The sequence below is a fragment of the Propithecus coquereli genome, unplaced genomic scaffold (genome assembly GCF_000956105.1).
Source record: "Propithecus coquereli isolate 6110/MARCELLA unplaced genomic scaffold, Pcoq_1.0 Scaffold11, whole genome shotgun sequence".
Lineage (NCBI taxonomy): Eukaryota > Metazoa > Chordata > Mammalia > Primates > Indriidae > Propithecus > Propithecus coquereli.
Window position 1 is genome coordinate 12,001,674 of NW_012134969.1, and position 22,663 is coordinate 12,024,336.

General features: G+C 40.0%; 1 protein-coding gene across 5 annotated transcripts in view; it reads left to right on the top strand.

Annotated features, from left to right (window-relative positions):
• Positions 1-497: 497 nt before the first annotated feature.
• RCBTB2 (regulator of chromosome condensation (RCC1) and BTB (POZ) domain containing protein 2) overlaps positions 498-22,663 on the top strand; it is a 38,412-nt gene continuing 16,246 nt past the window's right edge. Inside the window, exons 1-10 of one of the 5 annotated variants that reach the window (XM_012649213.1) lie at positions 498-645; positions 8,306-8,404; positions 10,838-10,935; positions 11,285-11,349; positions 17,031-17,186; positions 17,416-17,566; positions 18,364-18,530; positions 19,085-19,243; positions 19,326-19,433; positions 20,750-20,892. In XM_012649213.1, the coding sequence (XP_012504667.1) occupies positions 11,308-11,349; positions 17,031-17,186; positions 17,416-17,566; positions 18,364-18,530; positions 19,085-19,243; positions 19,326-19,433; positions 20,750-20,892 (926 nt within the window). In that variant the 5' untranslated portion in view covers positions 498-645; positions 8,306-8,404; positions 10,838-10,935; positions 11,285-11,307. Of the gene's footprint in view, positions 646-8,305; positions 8,405-10,837; positions 10,936-11,284; positions 11,350-17,030; positions 17,187-17,415; positions 17,567-18,363; positions 18,531-19,084; positions 19,244-19,325; positions 19,434-20,749; positions 20,893-22,663 lie in introns of those variants that run through there. The other 4 variants (XM_012649203.1, XM_012649229.1, XM_012649222.1 and 1 more) reach the window with 4 other exon arrangements.

The window sequence follows — 22,663 nt, forward strand, 5'->3', positions numbered from 1 at the left end:
CTAGACCATGGCCCCAAGGTAACTCAGGTCACCCCCACCCCACCCCACGACACTCGTTATCTCAGAGTTTGTACTACAGGAGGTTACAGGACTTCAGCCCCAGAGCAATCGGGTGAAAGCTGGGGAAACCGTGTGCAGCGACCTGAGCTCCCAGATGGAGGGGCCACCACTAGAAGAAAAGCCGGGCCACGCTAGGGAAGACGGATTGTGGAAAAGGTTGCCCACAGCAGCATCCGCGCCTCATCCTTGCAGGTCAGGCAGCTACAAATTCCCAATATTTGGGGGACCAGAGGCCTGGAGACCGCGAGAGTGTCCCACAAGGAACTTCCCAGGCGGAGGCGGACCCGGCGGGAGCCGCCTTGTCAGTCCCAGGGGTCCGCTCTGAGGGGAGTGGGTGTCTGCGACAAAGGGGCGGGGGCGGCAGTGGGCAGCCGAGGAAGGAGAGGAGGGGCGAGGCGCTGTCGCCAGTCCCCTCCCCTAGTCTGCGCTCCCCGTCCTTCCCCTCCCGGCCGAGCACCGGAGCGCATCCCGCCGAGGCCGGGCCGCTTCAGGGGGAGGCGCCAACTCGTCGCGGTGCCGGGCCCCCGACCGAGCAGTAACCGCTACCCAGGAGGCGGAGCGGACGCGGCTCGGGCCTCTGCTGAGGTAAGAGGGGTGGAGGAGTGTTGTGGGAGGCCGAGGCGGGGCGCAGAAGTGAAGCGGGCCGCTCTCAGGTACCCCCGCGGCGGGCCACCTCTCCCCGCCCCCGCTGCCTGAGCTCCTGACAGCGGTGACCGCCGAGGGGCCCCGGGGCCGAGAGCTGCGCCCGAGCCACGGGCCTAGGCGTCGCCGCGCATGCGCAAGCCTGCGGGCGGGGGCAGGGCGCTCGGTTTTGGGGCTACTCTCTAGCCACGGCCGGTGGCTGAGGCTGCGCTGCGCATGCGCGAGTCCGCGGGAGGCTGTCGCGTTTGGCGTTACTCTGGGGCAGCGTCCTGCGAGGAGGCTATGGTCCTCCTCCCGGCTTCCGCATCCAGTGTGCTGGCGGTGGGGGTCCCGGTTCCCACCCTCCATACTCTCTGCTCATCATCAGAGGCTGCTGGTGTTTTCATTTCTGTAGCCTCTCCCCTTGGCTCCCGTCCCGTAAATGTAGTCCCCTGCTCCCGGTCCCCGAACCGGCTCCCTGACTCAGTCACAGTATATGCTTTCGACATTTGGTCTTGCTGTCGAGGGATGGCGCGGAAAGTTTGCCTTTGCGAGGCGAAGCTGTTTTGGAACCGCTGTGGAGGCAGCGGGAGAAAGTCGCCATGCATTTTATGCCGGAAGACGTCGCTCTGCTCAGCCCCGGAAATAGAGGTTTTTAGCCATTGAAAACTTTCCAAGGGCGCCTCCCTGGCCGGGAAAGAACTGAGTTGGAAGGCGAGTTCAGAATGAACTTTTTGCTTTTGTTCTTTGCAAAATGACATAAAAGGTTGCAACAGTTCGAGCCCAGGACTGTAACAAAATGCATGTCGTAGAGCTGCCTTGTACCGCGTTTGGCGACTTAATCTTTGTCAGAGCTGAGTAAAAGCGATTGAGTCACAAACAGTGCTTTGAAACGTTGCTCTTTCCCCCGCCCCCCAAGACTCGAAAGTAACAGTCGCTATTTAATGTTTGTTTGTTGAGCTATCCGGGCTTTGCACCGTCCTAGTGCTGAGTTCCTGCTTGGCTTTACATTTTACTAGACAGTGGTTCTTAGTTAAGTCAATTTCGTGACTCCTGGGGCCGCTATGAAGGTTAACCTAACAATGTATTTACTGTGTGCCTTGTAATCTCATATGATGTGCTGATACAGACGCTTGGGGGCTGGAATAGAACAGCTACTTAAAGTAGGCTCGGAGAATCGGAGTACTCTAGGTGAAAAGTAATCTATTGCCTACAGTACTAGGTAGTACATAGGCGTTGTTAAGTAGCAGGTAAAGGCAACAGGACCGATTCATTCTTTCATGCCCTACTCCCACTACGCAGTCTCTATTGCTGTTGCTGGGCTCACCAAGTGGACCGCATGCTCCGTGCTCACATCCCCACTCCACCCAAATCTGCATGGCACAGGATTTCTTCGTTCAAGTCTTGAAACAATTGCCATCATTTCAGAGAGGTGACTACCCCATTTAAAATAGCCACTGCTGTGGCTCTCCCATGTCTTATCCTGCTTGTTTGGCTTTACAGCACTTAATCACTATCTGGTATTATATATTTGTATGGGTATGATCTATCTTCCCCATGATCAGAGCTCCGAAGGTACGTGTTAACTGTATAAATGAAATTCGACTCTAACTCGCTCCAGAGATATTTTGTGCTCAACTCAACATGGATTCATTCATTCATTCAACAAACATTTATTTTGTATCAAATCCTGTCCTTAGTACTTGGGATATATCAATGAACAAAAAAGACAAAGATCCCTTCCCTTTGGAACTTACATTCTTGTGAAGAATGAGAAACAAAAATCATATTTGATTATTGTGTTAGAAAATTATAAATACTATTAAAAAATGGGGACTGGTAGCGCAGGTGTGGATTGCAGTTTCAAACAGCGTGGTTACAGTGAGTCTGAAGGATAAACCAAAGGTGATGTTCAAGATGGAGAACTGGGTTTTAGAATTAAATATCTTCTAAATGGGAAGACATCTAAATATCTTCTGGGAGAAAATGTTCTTTATCATGCTCTAATATGTCTTTCATGGAGTTTCACAGCGTGGCCATTGTGGTAAATGTCACCATCCTTTATAGGTAAAAAACATTTTTCCAAATAGAGTTCAAATTATTCAGGATTTTACAGTTTAACTCAACACATCGAATGAAGAGATTGGACTCTTACATAGACAAGACTAGCCAAATGACTGCTGTATATTGTGCTGAGAAAAACTGTACGTTGTCTCCACAGTTTACTGGACTTTGCAATTGCTTCTTAATGTCTGCTGACTGTGGATGACTTGTGAAGATCTTTTGTAAGAATGGTCATTGCTTTTCTTTATTTGAAACTGTGTAGAAGAAGAGGAGCTTAAATCACCTGATATCATGCTGTTAGGTATTAAATTATCTCTCTTAGAGATGTCTGAATGAACCAGACAAACCTAACCAAATTTCAGTCCATAATTAAATGAGGCTTAGAGTAAGTGGCCAATGGAGAGGAATGATTTTAGAAGGTGAAGTGAGTTTCCCCCTCAGGCCCTTTACTTGACAAACACTCTTATGTTCAAACATCCAAAAACATAAAAAAAAAAAAATCTAGAATTATAAATTAGGGAATCCACGGAATTTGCTTATACCTTTAATAGATTATCATAGTCTAGTTTAGTTTTATCCGTTGGCTAAAGTGAAATTAAAATGCCCCTTTGGCCGGGCGCGGTGGCTCACGCCTGTAATCCCAGCACTCTGGGAGGCTGAGGCGGGTGGATCGCTCAAGGTCAGGAGTTTGAGACCAGCCTGAGCAAGAGTGAGACCCCGTCTCTACTATAAATAGAAAGAAATTAGCCAAACAACTAAAAAATAGAAAAAAATTAGCCAGGCATGGTGGCGCATGCCTGTAGTCCCAGCTACTCGGGAGGCTGAGTCAGGAGGATCGCTTGAGCCCAGGAATTTGAGGTTGCTGTGAGCTAGGCTGACGCCACGGCACTCTAGCCCAGGCAAGAAAGTGAGACTCTGTCTCAGAAAAAAAAAAAAAATGCCCCTTAGACATTGCAACTGTTGAAGTTTACTTGAATTTAAATTACTACAAATCAAAATTGTCTAGGAAAGGGAGATTTGAGACCAGGAACAGAATTATCAGGGTTGCAAAGTGACTTTAAGGACTCCTGTTAAAGGCTTAAAAGAGAGGTAGGTACACATGGGGATATTTACTACAAAGGAGCAGATAGCTTGCCTCCCTGTAAGTGATATAATGTCCATCAGTGAAAGGTTGAGGTGATCCTTCTGGCTTTCATTATCCACAAGGAACATGAGTCCAGTTCACATGGTGATCCCATCCTGATAACGTGAAGGTTTCCGGGAAATTTAAGCCATAATAGTTTTTCAGCATTAATCTGACATTGGAGTGTGTATCTTTTATGTCTTTAGCATTGCTAATCTAACCTGAGCTGTTATCTATTATGTATTTCTCTCCACGGAAGACATTTTGAGGTAACAAGTACCAGTAGATGATAGTATGTGAATAAATCATAAATCGTGACTACATCTTAATATGTTCTGTATTATGCTGAATATATGTAATACTGAACAAAAGAAATTCTAAATGGAAATGAGCCAAGTCCAAGAGGGCCTATCATGTTGAAGGAATAGTTATGTGGTGGGTATAGATCTTTAACAGTTAGGATTCTATTTAACAGACATGTTAAGATTTTTTAAAAAATTGGATTAGATCTATAGGGATTTACAAATGAGCTCCAAGTCCCAACTCATGTTAGTTAATATAACAAAAGTATTTGTATAGTTTATGTTGATTATTTTTCATATTCAAGAGTGACACTTTCTGTGTGTAGCTGAAAAGACTAAAGTTGAGAGCTCAATAATCTCTTCAAATTAAATACAGCTTTGCTTTGGACTGAAGATCTGACTCATGTTGCTTGGTGATATTTTGAAACCTTTTAACAAACAAATAATGAAAATAGCAACTGTGTTTCTGTGTTCTATAATCAGTTTGCTGTTTCTCATAGACATATGGCAATACCATTTCCTTTGAGGTTGTGATCTAGTTTTACTTGAGGTTTTAGTTTTTTAGTTTTGCCCATCCTGCTTATAACTGTTTTACTTTAATTAGCAGCCATGTAAAATATCTTAGTGTTATTTGTTGTTTATTTCTGAGGTCTCATTTAAATGGAACTAAATTACAGTTAACATTACCTTTTTTTTGCAAGTGACATTTGAGATCATATTTTATTATTTTATATTTATATATATTTATATTATTTATAACTTATAGATGACACTAAACAAGCTATTAAATTTACCAACTAATGACTCAGCTAAGCATATACATGGGAACCATCACTGTCCCATTGACTTTTACGTGGTCTGGAACTCATTAACACACCGATTCTGAAAACTGTGTGCTGGCGTCCTAAAAGACACTGGTTTTATTTACTTTCCCGTTTCTTTCATTATAAAGCATCATCAAATGTGTTGCCCAGATGGGAGAATTTGTTAAAAGTGTGGAGTTCTATATTGTAAGAAAAAATATTTTTTTTATACATTACGTTTCCCAAGCATAGCTGTAGAGTTGACCTTATATTATCAAGTTGAATTTAAAAATACGTAACACTGGGATTTCCCTGTAGAAATTCCTTGTGTTTTTCACTTTTTCCTCTGGGATCACTTCTAAACAGTTATCAGCATGTAGAAGCTCCTGATTAACTGCACAATATCTGCTCTTAAAGCCCACCATTGGGTTGGAGTAATGTGGAAACAAGCCCCTAAGAGCTGGATATTCTTTTGTTCTACGTTATTTTGTTTTCTCTTTTATGTGTTTGCTTTCTATTCAGTGACTACTGCAGGCTCTAAACCAATATTTGCTGAATAAATTAGGAAAATGAATGTATGTCCTATAATCAGCTTAACTCATTATTTAGGTCAGAGGTATTACCAAGTAATGTGACACATTGTGTAGCAGATATACTTATTAATACTGATTACTTTACCAACACCAGTATGTTCAGACTGCCTGTTATAAGCTTTGTACAGGGAAATGAATTGTTTGACCTGGTCTATGTGAGGATCAGAAATGAATATGTTTATCACATTATTAAAAGATTGTCTTCTTGTCCACTAGTCTTCAACTGTGTACTTATTAAGAGTGTAGAGAAAACTCTCAAAACACAATATGTAAAAATAAGTTATCTGTCCTAATCAGAGATAATTTGAAAATAAATTATTGAACTATACAAATTTAGGAAAACAGCTGAAATAGAAAATGTCATGCAACAGATTACCTTACTTGATATATTTTTGGCTTTGAAAAATTACTCTTACAAAAATTGGACATTGGCCCCTGAATGTCCAATTCGGAACCTCTAAAGGCAGAGATCAGTGGCAGGAGATTCTGCTTGGAGAAGACACTTATCCTTCCACTTTCTATTTACACTGCAAGGCAAATATCAGTATGGTAAGATTCTGTAACAACATAGTTTTTATTGCATTTAAACAAAGTGAGGAACTGCATAAGAAACTATTTTGCAAAACACAAAGCACTTTTTAATATGAATAATTAACCATATATATATGAGCTGAGTCATATATCCCAAAACAAACATATAAGGGAAAAACCAATAAAGTAACATATAGTAAGATAGATGATCTTACTATCATTCCATGGTAAGATCATATGGGATGATCTATACTTTGACACTGTCACTATGACGATCTTCCCAATACAGATGTCAGCCTCAGCCCTGGCTCTGTAAGAAACAATGCCCTCCTACACAGAAAAGGGTGAAGTTGGTAAGCAGATTGACACCAGAAGTAGAAAAGACACTTTTGCCGTTCTAATACACTGATGTTAAATGTTTCTCTCTATTTTAGATTTTTCTTGCATACAAAATAACAGAAATACTACTTCTTGGCTACATTATTTAGTTATCTTCCTAGGGTATTGATAAAATTTTTATTTTGTAGATGCCAAAAGAAATTATGAGTTTTCATTATCAAACCTTCATTGAATTCCTATGCCCATGGTAAAGGCAAAATTAGAATGGTGGAATTTTGATTCTAATTTTTTTTCTTTAAACATTGGGTAACCTTATCCTCCCATACTGAGATGATTGATTTAAATTTTGAAAACCATTTTGTCAGATGGAAAAGACATAGCATACCAATTCTTTGTTTAAATTACATGGTACTTTTTGTCTTTGGCATTAATTCCATCAACATTTTTCTATGAAAAAAAAAATCCCATAAAAGTCTAGCTGTACATATGTTTATATCCATAACACATTAAAATAGTATTGTTTTCTGCATGTTTTAAAACTTTATCAGATAGTCTACCATATGTATCATTTTGTGACTTAGTGATTTTTGGTCAACATTGTTTTGAAGATTTGTCTGTGTTGATTATAGATAATTTATTTTAATTACTGTGTAGTGTGTATGCCACAGTTGATCAATTCTGTTGATCAATTCTGTTTGCTATTTCTTGTTTTTTTTACTGTAGGGAACAATTGTTCCCTGTATATATGCTAGAGTTCATTTAGGCCAGTGTTTTGCAAAGTATAGAACGTGACTTATTAGTGATCTTGACATTATTTTAATGGGCTGAGATCAGCATTTTCTTTTTAATTGAAATAGAATAGGATAAAATAGGATAAGGTAGGTAGAATAAAATAGCATAAAGTAGAAAATGTAGAAAAGAAGATTATCACCAGGCATCTCATGTAAAACGGGTAAAAATTATGTCATGAAATTTTTGTTTCAGCTACATGTATGTATCAAAAAGGGTTGAAAGACATTGCTGTGATCTGAATATCGTTGAGTTGTTCTCTAAAGTGATTGTACCAGTTAACATTCCTTCCAGCAGTATACGAGTGTGCCTTTTGATCTACATCCTCACCAGCACTAGATATTGTCACCTTTTAATTTTTGTAGATCTGATGGATGAGATCTGTCTTATTGTGGTTGCATTTCCATGATAAATTCCATGGTGAATCTGAGTATCTTTTAATGTGTTTGTTAATTTCTTGTTCTGTGAATTGCCTGTGTCCTTGGCCCATTTCTGAATTGTGATTTTTTTATCTTGTTCTTACTGATTCATAGGTATTCTTTATATATTTCATATTCTAATCTTTTGTCAATGGTCAGTTGTGTAAGTTGCAAGTATCTTCCCTATTCTGTGCCATATTTTTCCCATTGTTTAGATTTACCAGTCTTTGTGGTGTATATTTTCATGTCTTATTTTAAGAAATCTTTCCCTGCTCTGAGATCATAAAGATATTTTCTATATTTTCTTCTTAAAGTTTGAAAATTTTGCTTTTTCTTCACCTTGCACATGGGTTCCTTTTTATTTTCTATGTTGAAATCCTGTAGATTAAACTCTTTTAAGTATGTGTTTTTTCATGTTTCAGTGTACAAATTGTTGAAACCCTCTCCCAAAACTTATATAATGTCAAAAGTTATATTTTATAATTTTAATATTTTTATAAAAGAGTACCTCTATTGCAGACTTTTTAATAATAGAGCTGATATAATTCTTAAACTGTATTTTTCTCAGATAAATAATGAAATATTAAATTTGCAAGATGGTATATACTTTTCCTTTTCTGTTTTTCTCTAATGGAATTTATTTATGTATTTATATTTCCAGTCTCATTAACTTTGTCCTAGAAGACAACTTTACAAGGATCTAAAAGGAACTGGATTAAAGATGACCGAATACTTGGCTCCAGAAATTTAAAACAATCAGGTACAAATGTTTTTGGAGAGAATGTTCCAGCCAGTTCTGTAAAATAAAACTGTTTGGAATGTATACAGGAAAAACTTAATATATCTATGCCTGCAATACGGTGGCAGGTCTAAGAGCAAGGGCTTTGGAATCAGTCCTGGGTTCAAATACTGGCTCTGACCCTGAGTGGTTGGTGACTATTGGTCAAGTTACTGAAACATGTGAATAAAATGGGGGAAGTGATAATCCCCATTGCATTTGGTTGTTATAAAGATTAAAGGAGATAGTGTAAGGCACTTAGTGCTTGGCACAGAGTAACTGTTTATTTTTACTGTTATTATTATTGCTGTTGTTATTTACAATACATGTTTATCAAATCATGGATGTGGTTTTCTGTATGTGTATTGTGGATTTTTTAAAACGTATATATGGATATACTACTGCAGTATGATAATAGCTTGATGCAATCGTGGATAACTGAATAACTGGAATCTCCATATGTATCACATAAACTGTACTCCTCAAATAATGCAAATTGGGGGAGCTAGTTTTCTCTGTTACATATGCATCATATTGAAATCATATAAAAAAAAAATAAGCCAACCATTTTTCACAAAGCTAGAGAATTCAACAATTTATTTTATAGTACCGCACAATAGTAATTAATCTTGAATCATTTTTAGACCTTGAAGGACTTTCTGATCAGCAAACATGAACTTATGTTAATCTTATATTGCATGCTAATTGAGTCTTAGTGAATGTTATTTGCTTGAATGTGGTAATTTCCATGACAAACACGCAGTTGAGTCTTAACCTGCTCAGTCAGACAGACAGAATGGCCTATTTTCCCACCATTCTAATTTTAAAGAGTTTAATTATACTTGAAATTGATCAAAGACACTGAAAAGAGTTCTTTTCCTACTTAAAACCCCAAGATTAGTGTTCCATTATCTTAAACATTAGCAAGATTTCTCTTCTGCTAGGAACAAAGGGGGCTTAAAGTGGTAGAATGAAGGGAAGTCACATTCTGTTTGGTCCCTTTTTCTTCTTTCTCTTCTCTTCCTCTTTCTTCTCCTCCCTCTCCTCTCTTTTTATTTTTTTTCAAGTAAACTTAGGGGCAGATATGGAAAAGGTATTTCCAGTTAGGATGGGGCAAAAAGAGAGGGATCCTCTGTATAGACAGACTCCAGTATATAAAAAGCTGTATTCTAAGGATGCTGGCAGTGAATACATTGTGTCCTACTCCGGGCCACATGCCGTGGGGGTTATAGCGATGAAAGAATCACGGTCCCTGTCCTAAAAAGCTTGCAAATTTATAGGGAATATAAATCATGTAGGAATAACTATCGCATGAGGCAGAATATGAAAAGTGTCATTAGTGAAGTTTTTAAAAAAGTGCTGTGGAAATACAGAGGAGAAGGGGTCCCAGCCCATTTGGGTCATCAGGACCCACGATAATGTGACAGTCATGCTGAGTTTTAGAGAAAATTAGGATTTTAACAGATCTGCTAGATAATGTGTAGTAAGTATAAGTAAGATATGGCAACATATGTTTTTATATTGTCAACCGGATGAAGTTGCATAAATTTATAAGTGAGAAATTTTTAGGTGATCCTCTTAAAAACAAGCATATCTTTTCTGACGTGTTTCCAAACATTAGAAATAATGATTGGTTATTGATTGCCATAATTTTGAGTCATAATTATTCTGAATATATTATTCCTCATATTCTGAAAGACCTTTTTACAGCCAAGGGAAAAAGAATATTTTCAAGGGCATATAAAGTATTGATAAGGGGACTTGGTGGCTTGTGTCTGTAATCCAGCACTTTGGGAGGCAGAAGTGAGAGGATTGCTTGAGGCCAGGAGTTTGAGACCAGTCTGGGCAACATAGCGAGACTCTATCTCTACAAAAAAATTTTTAAAAATTAAAAAAAATCCACATTGTTAAGGAACACTGTTAAGACGACCTTATTTTGATTATTGTTTTTATCTGTTACAGGGCTCTAACTCTACCTCAGAAAATATCAGATAAAATGTTTTGATGTTAGTACTTGAAATATGGATTGTATTTAAGTAAATAGGAGCCAATCTAATAAATTATAAAAAGCAACATTATTGAATACAGTTTTATTAAATTGCTTTTGGGGGACAGAGAATATTTTATTTGTGTTTATATTTAGTGACAAGATAGTTAACTGTGTAATGATTGAACCACAGTGCAGACATATTGCATATCTTCTGATAGGGCTGCACCTGCTGTTATCAATACTTCCACGTGGTAGAAAGCAGTCATTGTGGAGATGGTTATGAAGGCAAGATCACTCAGTGCTATGGCTGCATACCTGATTGCTATTGCTTCAGATTTTTTCATTAAAATCCAGTATAACAAGGCTACATTCATTCATTCATCCTTTCATCCTTTTCATTCATTCTCCTTTTTGTTTTTTTCCAGCTTAGCAAATCATATATTCTTCAGTGGAGCCGAGAATTGATAAGTCTGCTCTTCACAGTGATTTGGAACTTTCCAATCCCAGAGAAAAGTTGACCAAGGTCTAAAATTTATTTTTCCTTATCTATAGGAAGTCAGCTCTGAAATGAAAATTGTCTACTCATTTCCTTGTGGATTTAAGGACCTATGTATATATCTCCTCAGATTACTTTTTCAGACCTCAGCAGGAGGGTTCCCATAATAGGCCAACTGGTAGTTCCAGAACAGTGAAAACGCCTTTTGTGTTTTATAGCTGTTAATTCCCATACCTAAAGCTTAACTTTCTTATTTCTCCTTCACCGTATTTGAGCTTAGCTTATTTTCTCTGTTCATTAGAAATAAAGTAATTTTAACCTGCTTAGTTGCATCCAACATATGGGATCCTGATTTTACCACATACTTTTTCCTCAGGGACTGCACACAACTGAGTCCATATGGAAGAAGAACTTCCTCTTTTCTATGGAGAAAGTGGCAAGGTTAGAAAAAAATCATGCCCTTGAAGTGAGCATGTCTATTCTATCGCATGGAACATCCGTCATCAAACATCTGTTGGTCACCCAACAGGAAAATCAGTGAGATAGTATCGATTTTTGAGGGGCTCACGGTGTAGTGATTGAGATGCCAACAGATTATTATTATGGGTATGCAGAATGCTGAAGGGGCCAGCAGGGAACTGATTATCGGAGGGGTAGAGAAAGGGCACCCAGAGATGGTGAGGATGGATGAGAAGGGCAGACCATCCCCTGCACTCACAGTGCTGGCCTGCAAAAGACTTTGAGTTGAACAACAATTATTCCATTCCCAGAGATTAAAAAACAGTTATAAACTACCAAATCTTAGATGGTGTCTTTTCAGTTCATCATAGGTGTTCTTTAATTTCTTTCTTTTCCATCACATCTGAACATTACAGTCAACCAGCTTCAGTCCAGTCGGTGTCCAGCCGATGTTAAAAGTTTCACATTTTGCAGCATGCGTATTGATTTCCTTCTTGTGTTATTTCATTAAATTTGCAAAATATCTGCTCATCACTGTTAACAGCTTCATATAAATTATCACTATTAATTATTTATTTGTTTTCCATTCTTATTTGATAAAATTAGGTCAAAATTCAATAAAAGATGTAAATAATTATACAAAGCCAGCAGAGTGTACCAAGATGGCAGAGCTTCTGAAACCAACCCATGGCATCATCACGGGCTCACTTGAAGTGTTTGTGAGCCCTTGTAGGAATGTCCAAAAGTAGCTTACAAAAGTAATATATAGAACCTGAGAGTCTTATAGTATGTTATTAGAAAAATTTCTCATTTTTCCTGGGAACATATTTTTAAAAATAAAAGAATGGATTCACAGAATCAGCAGTGAAATCACTTTGTTACCTACCAAGTGTTGTAATGCTAGGAAATCCTCAAAAGGGAGATGTTGGTATTTTTTCTTAAGAAATGTTTGTTTTTAGCCAGGCATGACTAACATGTCATCTCAATTCCGTGTACATATGCTGTATTTTAAATTGAATTGTGACAACTTCATAGTTGTCTGTAATTTGGTAATCCATTTGATTCTTCATGTTGAAGAGAAGCATGGTTATACAGATAGCACACTCTCAAAAGACCGATAAGATACAATTTTATGGCGGATGTATTTCCTTAATTCTGTTTTCCTTGAGCTAATGTTAAAATTTCGCTACTTTTAATTTCCCAAACAGATGCCAGGTAAAGGTGGGGGAGGTGGCTTGGATTGGAGTGAAGCAGTAAAAGAAAACTAGTAAAAGAAAACGGGCCTGGGTTAATTATCACCTAAGGTAGTGTTATGTGCAGTGAGGGGGGTTACTCAGGCCAAACCAGGACTGAATTCCAGGGACATGATCTTAATGCTGAACATTACCAGGCTCTCATTTCCTAGTGGTGCTTTTGTTCCTCATGCAGATTTTTCTATTGCCCATGCTTGGCTTTTGCTTAGCCAGTTCCTTAGGTGGCAGTTGGACATGGAGTAGATTGGGTGCTTTCTGCAGAGACAGCTGCTGTCATGCAGAGAGGCTGCAGTGAGACGAAGGCTCCTACGGGGGCCTGCCTGTGTGTGACTCTTTTATACGTTGTCTCACAAGCTTGCTGGTCAGAAAATGTTTTTTTCTTCTGTGAACAAAGATGCTTTAATTCCTTGAGACTGATACAGGTTGAGTATCCTTTATCTGAAATACCTGGGATTAGAAGTATATTGGATTTTTTGGATTTCGGAATATTTGCATTATACTTACCAGTTGAGTATCCCTAATCTGAAAATCTGAAATCTGAAATGCTCCAATGAGCATTTCCTTGGAGCACGACCTTTGAGCTTCATATTGGTGCCCAAAAAGTTTTATATTTTGGAGCATTTCTGATTTTGGGTTAAAGATGCTCAACCTGTATTAAATATTTACTTCAAAAAAAAGTATAAATATATGTATTTTATAAATTAAGTCATCAGTTCCCTATATAATAGTTCCCCCACAGACTTAAAAAATGAGTCTTTGATAACTAACCTCCTACAGTCAGCCTTCTGACAGAGATTTGAAAAGCAATGTATTCACATTTCCTTGCACTTAGATTATATTATAATTTTTTCTGTTAAGTTGTGACCTCCGGCTGGGCGTGGTGGCTCATGCCTGTAATCCTAGCTCTCTGGGAGGCCAAGGCGGGCGGATTGTTTGAGCTCAGGAGTTCGAAACCAGCCTGAGCAAGAGCAAGACCCCGTCTCTACTGAAAATAGAAAATAAATTAATCGGCCAACTAAAAATATATAGAAAAAATTAGCTGGGCATGGTGGCGCATGCCTGTAGTCCCAACTACTCGGGAGGCTGAGGCAGAAGGATCACTTGAGCCCAGGAGTGTGAGGTTGCTGTGAGCTAGGCTGACGCCACGGCACTCACTCTAGCCTGGGCAAAAGAGCAAGACTCTGTCTCAAAAAAAAAAAAAAAAAATTGTGACCTCCTTGAGGGGAATGATTACATTTCATTTTTATATCTTTAGTTTAATGATAGTGTCATGAGTAGCATCTTTTCATAAAACATATAGACTAGAGGTTACATTAAAACACACACACATGTTGCAATCCCAGTAGTTAGTAGAATCACAGGTGGGACAGTATAGGGTTTTTTTACATATGGGCCAGGAAGATAGTTTAGAACTAATGATTGGTAGACAAGTTTTAAAAGCTGATTGGAATTTACAACCTGATTCTAGGCATCCCAGAAATCACTTGATTATTTAGCAGAGCAGGATGAAATCCAAAATATGCTTGAAAGAAAGAAAAGAGGTTAGTAGTCAATCATTGTGTCTTGCCACCTGCCTTGCGTAATTCCCACAGTGGGAATTACTGCACTGTTCCTCAAGGGCTCTATGGGAATATCCAAAGCCCTGCAAATGCAAGCAAACATTAGTACGTATCTTTTGGTGTTACCCAAAAGATAATAGAAAGTGTTATTCTTGGGGCAGGGTCTTATGATCCAAGTGGCATGGGAGGGAATGTGGCTGCATTTGGCATCAGGGGAGCTCAGCCCTGGTTCAGGCTCTACCCCTAACTCACAAGGTGATGCTATTAGCAGGGACAAACTGCTTAGCTTCTAACAATTTCTTAGGGCTGCTGTAACAAATTAAATAACTACAATTAAAACGAGAGAAATTTATTTTCCCACAGTTCTAGAGGCTGGAAGTCTGAAATCAAGTGTCCTCAGGGCTGTACTTTCTCTGAAGGTTCTAGGGAATGATTTTCCCAGCTTTCTGGCGGTGGCTCCTGGCAATCCTTGACGTTCCTGGACTTAGAGATGCACGAGTCCACTCTAGATCTCCGCCTCCGTTGTCACATGGCCTTCCTCCTTAAGTGTCTCTGTGTGCCCTCTTGTCTTCTTATAGGGACATTAGTCATTGGACTTAGGGACCATTCTAATCCCATATGACTTCCTCTTATTACATCTGCAAAGAGCCCGTTTCCAAATAAGGTCGCTATGAGTTTCCAGGTGGACCTGAATTTTTGGATTTTGGGAGACAACCATTCAACCCATTATAGCCCCTCTTGGGCTTTCTTCAGGTTTCTCACCCATAAAATGACCTTCAGAGCTTTTTAGCCATACCATTCAGTAGTTCCATGAATAGTAGTCAGAAAAGATAGAAACCTAAAAACAGAGCTAAAATTACAATAAAAAGCTGGTGGCTCTGCTTGTTTCCGCTGTAAGTTCAGTGGTCATTGGGACTCTTACTCACTGCGACCTCTCTTTGGATGTAAGTTTAGGATTGTTAGTTGTGATCAGAGGGAACTTAAAAGTTTGAGACTTGGTAATAGAGTGGTGTTTGACGACATGGCTCAGGTGAAGTAGAAACGGAGAGCGCTGGGGCTGTGAGTAGGGAGTGGAGGGGCCAGAAAATTAGAATGTCTTCCTCGGGAAGGAGTTACAGAGGATGAGATGGACAGGAGGGCTGCGCACCCAGAAGTGAGCCATCCATTCAAACATTCATTTGTTCATTTTACCAACACAGGTGTTTATTGTATTTTTGTCTCTATTCAAGGGACCAATGACATGGTGGGTGAAGAGACTCTGTCTCTGTCCTCCTGAAGGGTACTTGAGGGTCTATGAAGGTGGCCCCAAAATACTTCGCAGTAATGAGGATGGGGGAGCCTTGTAAGTCCATGGTGTGGACTTGAGAAGCGCAGAGTTGCTGACTTGTGCTCTCAGATGTCCTCTACTGACTCCTACGGACAAGTATTCTTTCAGATCTGTAGAAAATAAGTGGCTGGACCACCCAGCTCTGTACCAGAACTCATTCCTAGTAGGGATGACTTAATAGCTGATGAGAAAGAGCGCCCTTAGAAAACCTTTGCTCTTTTAAATTAAGCATGAGTTTGGTGATTATTGTGGAAAATGGCCAAACATAGCATTTGATAGGCTTCTTGCTGTTTATGCATCTTATTATAATCACCAAAATTTTTGAAAGTTGAAAAGTATATAAGTAAAAATATCTCCAGTGTAGCAAATAAGTAAAAACTGTCTTTTCAAACAACTTTATAATGTGCACATTTAGTGCTCTTGTGGGGGTGCAGATGCTCATGAAGATAGGCTGTTACGGGCTTAATTGTGACCTTCCAAATTCACGTGTTGAAGTCCTAACACCCAGTACCTTAGAACGCAGCTCATTGGAAATGGGGTCATTGCAGATGTATTTGGTCAAGATGAGGTCATTAGGGTGGGCCTTCATCTGATATGACTGGTGTCCTTTAAGAAAGGGGAAATTTACAGGCAGCATTGTAGAGGGGAAGGGCATGCCTCTAACCCTCGCTTGGGTGAGGCAAAGACATAAAATGTAACCATAATATGTTTGTACCCTCATAATATCCTGAAATAAAAAAAAGGGGGGAAATTTAGACACAGGTACACAAAGGGGAAGATAATGTGGATAGACGTGGGGAGAAGGTAGTCGTCTATAAGCCAAGAAGGGAGGCCTGGAACAGATCTTTCCCTCACAGCCCTGAGAAGGAGCCTTGATACCTGTAAGTCAATAAATTTCTGTTATTTAAATCACCTAGTTTACCATACTTTGTTACGGCTGCCCTAGCAAACTAGTACATACACTTTCTAGGTGTTACTTCCTACCTCTTCCCCCAAACCTTAAGTGGGGGATGAGGAAACCCACCAACCTCCCAACTGAGGGTCAGGTCAGGCTTTCCCGTGAACTGAAACTTTTGGACCATTTCCCTGGTGTCACCTTCAGCATTGTTCTTGTCCAAGGATTTGTTTTATTAAGACTTAGGGAGCAGAAGAAATGGCAGTTCTCTCTCACGCACTCACTCTGTCTCTCTGTCTTGCTTTCGCAGCCAGCCTAGTTTCCACAGCTACAGTTAAGACATAGCCAGTATTTAAAGCACTCGCTAAACAATCAGCTCCCCAAAGTTCAGCTTTGGCTGATTCCCGGGTCCTTGATGAAAATGAATAGGTGAGACCTGGTTCCACCCCGGCCCCTGGAGCTCAGCCGCTGTGACAGCAGCCTTGAAGCGGCCGGCATGGAGGCGATGCCTGCAGCCGTGACAGTCCTCTCGGAAGCTCGTGCAGCGAGTCCTCTTCCACAGAAGTGGAGGGGCAAAGAAAATTGAACTTTGGATTAGTAGTCTCAGTATATATTTTTTTCCTTTTCAGCCAGTACAGGCTACTCTGTCATCTTTGAAGATGTTAGATGTGGGCAAGTGGCCAATTTTTTCCCTTTGTTCCGAGGAAGAACTGCAGTTAATTCGTCAGGCTTGTGTCTTTGGCAGCGCTGGCAATGAAGTTTTATATACTACAGTAAACGATGAGGTAATTTTGAAGAACATAATTCAGCCACCTGTATTTTTAGAAATGGATTTGCTAAATTGAAGATCTTGGGGGAGCTAAGGAATCAAGGTTAAAAAAAAACGTGGAAAGCAGATTCTTATTTGTTAGAGAAATGAAGCAGTTTGCTTTAGGAAGATGATGCCTGTTTGGATGTAATTTATAGGTTTGTCAGAAATAGAACTGCTTCAACTAACGGTGGTTTTTCCCGCAGATTTTTGTGCTTGGCACAAACTGCTGTGGCTGTTTGGGGTTAGGTGACATCCAGAGCACCATCGAACCTCGGAGACTGGATTCCTTAAGTGGCAAAAAGATAGCCTGCCTCAGCTATGGTAGTGGTCCACACGTTGTCCTTGCAACAACAGGTAACAGGAACGCCATGCAGAATTTCAGTCATTGCTTTATTTGCTGAGGAACAAGACTGGGACCACCCTTAAATTGAGAATGTACTTTTTGATTGGGCTAGAGTTTCTGGCTCCGCCCTGTGAACTTGACTGTGCTTTGGATAACATGAAATGGGAATATATCTGAATCTCCAAGGAGAGGATTAGCTGCTTCCTGAGGATTGACAAGAATTCCTCGCTCTGAACAACGCAGGGAGGAGAAAAGAAAGAAAAGAAATAAAATTTCCCCCCAAGAGTTTATGACCATATTGCTATATGACCAAGAGGCTATATTTCTTGATCTGAATAGTAGTACATGGTCATGTGCTTTATAATTATTTCTAAAACTGTACTTATATGTTTTTATGAACTTTTCCGAGTGTGTATTATATTGCACCATAAATAATAACAAAGATTTTTAAAAATTAACTTGGTGATCATTTTTTAGATAAGAAAATTAAGACCCAGAGGAGTTACGTGTCCTTACAATCTTCCGACTTTCAGTCTGATTTTTCTATTACTCTTAGCAGCCTTTTCTCTGTTATTTATTAAAAAGCTCTCTTCTATATGCATTTAAATTTCATATTGTTGCTTTGGGGTAGAATTCAGTTAATACTTTCCTAATAGATTCTTTTGTGGAGTGAATTTGATAGAATAGGGAAGTTCGTAGCTTTTTGGACTTGAATTTTTAGTTTTCATTTGTGGAAGTCATGCAATATATATATTCATATAATGAAGTAGATGTTTTGAAAGCCAGTTATCTTTCTTTTTATTTTCAGAAGGAGAAGTCTTTACCTGGGGTCATAATGCTTACAGCCAGCTGGGCAATGGGACAACTAATCATGGTTTAGTGCCCTGTCACATCTCTACTAATTTGTCAAACAAGCAGGTCATCGAAGTTGCCTGTGGGTCTTACCATTCTTTGGTGCTAACATCTGATGGAGAGGTGAGAACAGTTGGTATAAAACTCGCTGCTTTTTTTCAGTAAGATTCTGTAGATTCCTTTAGCAGTCCTGGCAACGTGAGCATTTGATTAAAATAACCACATCCCTCAAATGCAGCCTGAGTTTTGGTAACAATTCATAGTCCTGGTATTTATATTATGGAGTTTACCTGTATGTAGTAAGCACTTAATATATAACTGCAAAACTTAGAAGGATGTATTGACTTTCTATATTGCTATAGTGAAGGGGTTATTTGCAATAAGAAAAATCCCCAAGTGGTAGAAAATACAGCTGAGGCGCAGTAGATATTTTTGTGTTACACGATATTTGATAGTAATTATCACTGTTTGTGTAGACAGCACCAATAACCTAATTTGGTAAAATAATACTTTTGTAAGAATGAATTTTATAAAAACTTCTCTGCCTGTGTTGTGAGAATTTCTGGATGTGCAGCACTTGGGGAGGAAAGACAAGGTACCGCTCGTGCATGTTAGTGTCCAGTCCAGACGCTTTATAAATTGCTGTGTTTCATTTATGGATCTTTTCTTTCAAATAGGTGTTTGCCTGGGGCTATAATAACTCCGGGCAGGTGGGATCTGGGTCGACAGCTAATCAGCCGATCCCCCGGCGCGTCACCGGCTGCCTGCAGAGTAAAGCGGTCGTGAACATAGCGTGCGGGCAGATGTGCTCCATGGTGGTGGTGGACACCGGGGAGGTAAGTATGGCACGTCTCTCGTAGCAGGGAACTCGACGGCCGTCTGTCTCTCCTGAGCATCGCGTTTCTCGTTTCCTCGCAGGTGTACGTCTGGGGTTACAACGGGAACGGGCAGCTCGGCCTCGGCAGCAGCGGCAACCAGCCCACCCCCTGCAGAATCGCCGCGCTGCAGGGCATCCGTGTCCAGCGGGTACGTGCGCTGGCGGTCTGTGTGCCTGTAGTTTTAAGCCTTCAGTGGCAAAGGTACCAGTGTATTAAAAACACAATTTCCTTAGCAGGATGAAAAGTTTAGCTGCTTGGATGTCTTCACTGAAGTAAAGGTGAAAGCTCTTTTTCTCTGAATTAACTTGTAGCTATTCATCAGGAAATCTCTGTTCCTAGGGCATTCCCGTAGGCAGCTTTTGTTGTTTTTTTTTTTTTTTTTGAGTTAGAGTCTCATTCTGTTGCCCTGGCTAGAGTGCCGTTTAGCTCACAGCAACCTCAAACTCCTGGGCTTAAGCGATCCTACTGCCTTAGCCTCCCGAGTAACTGGGACTACAGGCATGCGCCACCATGCCCGGATAATTTTTTCTACATATATATATTTTTGGTTGTCCAGATCATTTCTTTCTATTTTTTAGTAGAGATGGGGTCTTGCTCTTGCTCAGGCTGGTCTCGAACTCCTGATCTTGAGTGATCCACCCACCTCGGCCTCTCAGAGTGCTAGGATTACAGGCGTGAGCCACTGCGCCCGGCCCGTAGGCAGCTTTTGAAATATAAATTGTTAGAACCTTTTCCGAAGAATCTTTGGCAGTGTGTATCAAGAGCCTTAGTCTTCATACCCTCTGACCTATAATTCTAGTCCTAGGGCATTATCCTAAGGAACCAAAGAGAAAGTCTCTTACAGAATTAGTTAAGAAAATACAGGAAAAAAAAAAACTATTAATAATAAAAAACAGTAGGTGTAGCATAATTTACTAATGAAAAATTGATTCTGATGACGGAAATGATCTTTACAAAGAATTTTTAACAATGTGGGACAGTGCTGTATTTAATGGTAAAGTATTATAAAAAGAAACAAGATATAAAACTGCTTATATAATATGGTCATTTTAAAAAAGCTCTAGCTACATTTCTCTATGTCTATATATAAATAGAAAAAACCCTGATCCTGAGAGTACTTTCATATACTTTTCTATATTTTTCACGTTGAACTTATTTTACTTTTATAGTCAGAAAAGAGAAACTATTTATTAAAAAATGAAAGGGTCTGTTTCTTACATTCACCTCCTACCCCTTGATTTCCGGGAAGCAGTCAAGCTGGAATGAACCGGAGCTGAGGCAGCTAAGGGACTCATGGCAGTCTTCCTGCCCTTCTGGAAGGAGATGGGTTAACTTAACGCTTGCCTCTGTGGGAAGGCTGCCTCTTCCTTTTTTTCATTTTTGATTCTTAACCTACTTTGTGAAAACAGTGAACTACTTCCTTCTATTTGCAGGCCTGAGTCAGTCTGGTCTCTTTCCTTCCAGGTTGCCTGTGGCTACGCGCACACGTTAGTATTAACAGATGAAGGCCAAGTGTATGCTTGGGGCGCCAATTCTTTTGGCCAGTTGGGCACTGGCAATAAAAGCAACCAGTCCTATCCGACCCCTGTCGTTGTGGAAAAGGACAGGTAACATGTGCATTTTCACAATCCCCCCCAGCCCCCGCAGCGGTCTTCAGGGATTAACCAGGACTTAGACGTGATAGAGAATTTCTGCTTGGATGAGAATATTCTTTTAACGAGAGTATTTATTCCTTTTTAAAGTTGGCTTTTGAATTGTTGAGGTCATTGTATGCTAAACACTCTATTTTCACTTGCCCGTGTTGCACCTGTACCTCCAACGTCTCCTCTAAGCAAACTGCAATGACTAAACTTCCAACAGTTTTATTCCACATTATTCTTCTCCCTCACAGACCACCCTCTTCCCCTCCTCAGTTTCCGTCTTACATTCTTAAGGGGAGTTGATAACACTTCAGGTCTGTCTTCTATGGCTTAGGAAAACGAAGGTACCTTGAATGGGGTATAAAGCCAGTCGCTCAGTTACTTAGAAACTTTGTCAGTTGAAAAGGCTAGGCTTATTTTTCCGGCATGAGAAAGAGTAAAATGGTTAGAAAATTAAGACTTAGTTTTGGACACTTGTTTGCAAGGTTGGATTATGTAATTAGCACATTCAGAACTCGTTTCCAAATTGTCCTAATGTTTTTGAAGGCCTTTTGAATTTCTCAAGCATGGCCCGTTTGCTGCCTTTTCACCATTCGTTTCTCGACACAGTAGTATGAGGCAGAAACATTTCATTACCTTTTCTTTTAAACCAGGGTTGCAATCATTGTAGAAATTAATGCTACAATTTTTATTGCATATATCAATTTTATTATATTTGATTTTAAAATAGATGAATGGATAAATAGATTAGCTTGCATTTATATGCAATTCTTTTCTGTTCTTCTGTTGGAGTACTTGACAATGAAAGCCAAGAACCAACTTGTCGTTTTTTCAACCGCCTCCATTTTCATTTGAGTATCATGAACTTGGCTAACGTTATTTAACCTATGTCGAATAGGTTTGCATTTCTTGTAAAGGTAGTTCAGAGTTTCTCAGCAACAAGAGAAAGGACAGTCTTGAGGCTTTGAATAATCTCAAAAATGCCTCAGGCTAGCAAGTCCAGTTAGTGGGGAAGCTTAGTATTTAGACTGAACAACAAAGTGTTAAAGGATCAAATCAAAGTCACGTGGAAATAAAAGCAGGGTATTTGTACGGCACTTTACCATTTTCTGACAGAGAAAGGCCAAGTATGTGCTTGCACATTTATCAAAAACCATCTACCCTCATCGCCCACCAATGTGTGCTTCCCATTCCACTGTTGGTCCTTGACCCAGAAAGACCTTCCAGGTCTCCTGACTCTGGTTCACGCAGGACAGACGGATTGTGGGGCACTGAGGTGGGAGAAAGAAAAAGCAGAGAAGCAGGGAATGGAAGTTACGTGAGTGCCAAGTTGCTTACCTGCACCTTGAAAGTTATCTATTGCTTTTCTATCATTTTAAACTGCAACTATTTTGCAATTATCAATGTAAAGAAAAGTGGAAACAGCCATGCGCTTGCACACTTGCCGTTGCCTACATAAACATGATCTTGGCCGTTGTCTACATAAACATGATCTTGGCCGTTGTCTACATAAACATGATCTTGGCCGTAAAGTCATGGTTGAGTATTTGAAATGAGATATTCCTGATTTTCCCAGCATTCCACACTTGAATTTCAGGTGGTGATGTCGGAGCTTGCACAGTGTCAGCTGGGCACTCAAGCACAGGCATTCTGTGAGGGAGGAATGTACGGGTCTGTGCTGGGACTTGTTCTGCTCCTCTCCACCCTTTCCAGTGACTGAAACCTCGAGGATATGTCA